Raw genomic sequence first — 3,971 nt, 5'->3', positions numbered from 1 at the left:
ATGATGGTGGAAAAGAGGCTCTACCTGGAAAAGGACTGGGGAAATACCTCCAAGGCAGGGTAGAGATACCCAGATTAATGGACAAACAAGACTGATTTGCCTTAGGATATAAGCCAGATGCAAAGAAAAAGAGGAAAGAGTTGGAGAAGAAGCGGGAAAGGAGAAAAGCGCGTTTGGATGGAGAAGAGATTAAATGGGAGCCCATGATAATCCCTCACATATCCAAAACTTTCATATCAGGGGGAACTATTCACTCTGAGCGGATGACATTGAGAAAGGGAATTGCAGAAGAAATATTGGGGAATCTAAGCATCAATGCAATATACGAGGAAGAGGTGGAAGAAGGGAATTCATCAGGCATTCGCCCTTACGAGCCGGGAAGCGTTCTAATTAATTGGACTGCCGAGGAGATCCCTGTAACTTTTAAAGTCAATTCAAAGTAATATTAAAAACACACTTGTTGCTCTGAGCCTGGGAGCAACAAGAACCTTTTGTAAAAGACATATGTCTAAAATTTTATTTCAATAAAATATATCATTCAGTCTCATTTTGAGCAAATATTCTTTTATTCTTTCCATTCCATTCATAAACATACTGTGCATATAATTATTCTCAGATTATTTTTCTTTGAATCTCCCTTCACCTTAATAACAGGTCCCCAGATATTAATGATATGAACAACACTGCAACTAACTCAGAGTCCCCTTTTGAGCAAGACATAGGTATAGAGGATTCTCAGGATTTTGAAGATGATCGAGGCTGTAACTTATCTCCTGATTTGTTAAGAATGGTAGAACAAAAAGAAAAACAGATCCTACCTTATAAAGAGTCGGTAGAAGTGGCGAGCTTAGGGGAGGGGAAAGAAGTGAAAATTGGAGCTTGCATTGATGCAGAGACTAAGCGAGATCTTATTGAGTTGCTCTAAGAATTCAAGGATGTCTTTTCATGGTCCTATCAAGACATGCTCGGGTTAAACACTGATATAGTGGTACATCGACTCCCCATAAAAAAGAATGTAAACCAGTTCAACAAAAACTCCTAAGGATGAGACCTGATGTCTTGTTGAAAATAAAAGAAGAAGTTAAGAAGCAGTTTGATGTTGGTTTCTTACAGGTGGTCAAGTATTCAGAATGGGTAGCCAACATAGTCTCTACTCCTAAGAAAGATGGGAAAGTGTGAATGTGTGTGGACTACAGAGATCTAAACAAAGCCAGTCCCAAGGATAATTTCCCGTTGCCCCATATTGATACCTTAGTGGACAATACGACCAGTTACTCACTGTTCTCCTTAATGGATGGTTTCTCCGGATACAACCAAATTAGGATGCATCCTGAAGACATGGAGAAGACCACCTTCATAATGATGTGGGGGACATTCTGCTACAAAGCGATGCCATTTGGACTAAAAAATACGGGAACAACGTATCAGAGAGCCATGGTAACCTTGTTCCATGACATGATGCATAAAGAGATAGAAGGCTATGTCGATGACATGATTGCAAAGTCTTGAACAGAAGGGGAATATGTGCAAGTCAATTGTTCATAAGGTTAAGGAAATTCCAGCTAAAGCTAAATCCAACGAAATGCACATTCGGGGCTAGATCAGGAAAATTATAGGGATTCGTGGTCAGTGAGAGAGGAATTGAGATCGATCCAGATAAAGTAAAGGCTATACAAGAACTACCCCCGCCGCATACTCAAAAAGAAGTTCGAGGTTTTCTAGGGAGACTAAACTACATTGCTCGATTCATTTCACAGTTAACTAAGAAATGTGACCCCATATTTCGTCTCCTTAAGAAACACAACCTAGGTGTATGGGATTAAGAGTGTCAGAAAAATTTTGAGAAAGTTAAACATTACTTGTCCAACGCCCTAGTGTTAATGCCACCTTGCCCAGACAAGCCACTGATACTGTATTTGACAGTATTTGAAAATTCCATGGGATGCATGGTTGGCCAACATGATGAGTCAGGACGAAAAGAAAGAGCGATCTACTATCTCAGTAAGAAGTTCACTGAATGCTAGACAAGATATTCACCAATTGAGAAGTTGTGTTGCGCCCTGATCTAGACAACTCGGAGATTGAGACAATACATGTTGTACTATACAACTAGGTTAATCTCTAAACTGGACCCTCTGAAATACATGATGGAGTCGACTACTCTGAATGGAAGAATGGCCGGATGGCAAATTCTGCTGTCTGAATTTCATATAGTCTATGTGAACCAGAAAGTAGTAAAAGGGAGTGCAATAACAGACTTTCTGACCAGTAGAGCGCTGGAAGATTATGAGCCACTAAACTTTGATTTCCCGAATGAGGATTTGATGTATGTTGCAACCGCAGAAAAAGACTTTCAAGAAGACGGTCCTTGAAAGCTTAATTTTGACGGAGCCTCGAATGTTGTAGGCAATGGGATTGGGGCAGTCTTGGTATCTCCCGATGGTGATCATTACCCATTCACTAGCAAATTAGATTTTGATTGCATAAATAACATGGCGAAGTATGAAGCATGCATCATGGAAATTCGTGCAACTATTGAACGAAAAATTAAAGTGTTCGAAGTGTATGGGGATTCTGCATTGGTAATTTATCAGCTCAAAGGTGAATGAGAGACAAGAGACTCCAAGTTTATTAATTATTAAAAGCTGGTCCTGGAATTAATTAAGGAGTTTGATGATATTACCTTCTGTTATCTCCCACGAGATGAAAATCAAATGGCCGACGCATTGGCTACATTAGCCTCTAGGATCAAGGTAAATAAACAAGAGGATATGAAGCCTATCCAAATGAGCATTTATGAGGCTCCAACCCATTGTTACAACATTGATGATGATGAAGAAAAGGATGATCACCCCTGGTATCACGACATACTGCGATATGTAAAGAATCACGAATATCCCGGCCAGGCGACTGAGAATAAAGAAAGACATTGAGAAGGCTGGCCAACAATTATGTCTTAGATGGAGAGATCTTCTATAGAATAAGAAAAGATTAGCTGCTGCTAAGATGCGTAGACGCTGTATAGGCCAGACAAATCTTGGAAGAGGTCCATGAGGGAGTTTGTGGAACGCATGCTAATGGCTTCACAATGGCCAAACAAATCATGAGATTCGGATATTATTGGTCCACCATGGAAGGAGATTGAATCAAATATGCCAGGAAATGCCGTAAATGTCAAATTTATGGAGACAAGATTTACGTGCCCCCTTCACCTCTCCATGCCATGACTTCTCCATAGCCTTTCTCTATGTGAGGCATGGATGTCATTGGGCCGATCTCACCAAAAGCTTCAAATGGGCATCGGTTCATATTCGTAGTTATTGACTACTTTACTAAGTGGGTAGAGGTCACTTCTTACGCCAATGTTATAAAGTCAACAGTCAGCAGATTCCTAAAAAAGAGATCATATGTCGGTACGGGATGCCAGAACAGATTATATCTGACAATGCTTTGAACTTGAACAACAGCATGATAGCGGAGGTCTGTAGTCAATTCAAGATCAAACACTACAACTCATCGCCATATCACCCAAAAATGAATGGCGCGGTAGAAGCAGCCAATAAAAACATCAAGAAGATCGTAGGAAAGATGACTGGGACTTATAAGGATTGGCACGAGAAGTTACCATTTGCCCCTTTTTGCCTATCGAACGTCTATTAAAACCTCTACCGGGGAAACACCTTTCTCATTGGTGTATGGAATGGAGGCAGTTTTGCCCATTGAAGTAGAGATTCCTTCCCTCCGAGTTTTATCAGAATTGAAACTAGATGAAGCAGAATGGATTCAATCTCGATATGATCAACTAAATTTTATCGAAGAAAAAAGGCTACGAGCTATACATCATGGTCAAATGTACCAAAAGAGAATGATGTGAGCTTACAACAAAAAGATTCGTCCTAGGGAATTCCATGAAGGAGACTTGGTACTGAAGAAAATCCTCCCCATACAAAAAGACTTTAGAGGAAAGTGGA

At 40.2% G+C, this 3,971-nt stretch overlaps 1 protein-coding gene across 1 annotated transcript; it reads left to right on the top strand.

Annotated features, from left to right (window-relative positions):
• The first annotated feature begins 203 nt into the window (after positions 1–203).
• LOC107949865 (uncharacterized) lies at positions 204–2,933 on the top strand. The gene is made up of 4 exons (XM_016884636.1): positions 204–416; positions 2,229–2,364; positions 2,407–2,582; positions 2,667–2,933. The coding sequence occupies exons 1-4, from the start codon at positions 204–206 to the stop codon at positions 2,931–2,933; spliced, it is 792 nt and encodes a 263-aa protein (XP_016740125.1).
• Positions 2,934–3,971: the final 1,038 nt, after the last annotated feature.

Source organism: Gossypium hirsutum, chromosome D03, assembly GCF_007990345.1.
Source record: "Gossypium hirsutum isolate 1008001.06 chromosome D03, Gossypium_hirsutum_v2.1, whole genome shotgun sequence".
Lineage (NCBI taxonomy): Eukaryota > Viridiplantae > Streptophyta > Magnoliopsida > Malvales > Malvaceae > Gossypium > Gossypium hirsutum.
The sequence above is the reverse complement of the archived record's forward strand: the minus strand, read 5'-3'. Positions and strand labels throughout refer to the sequence as shown.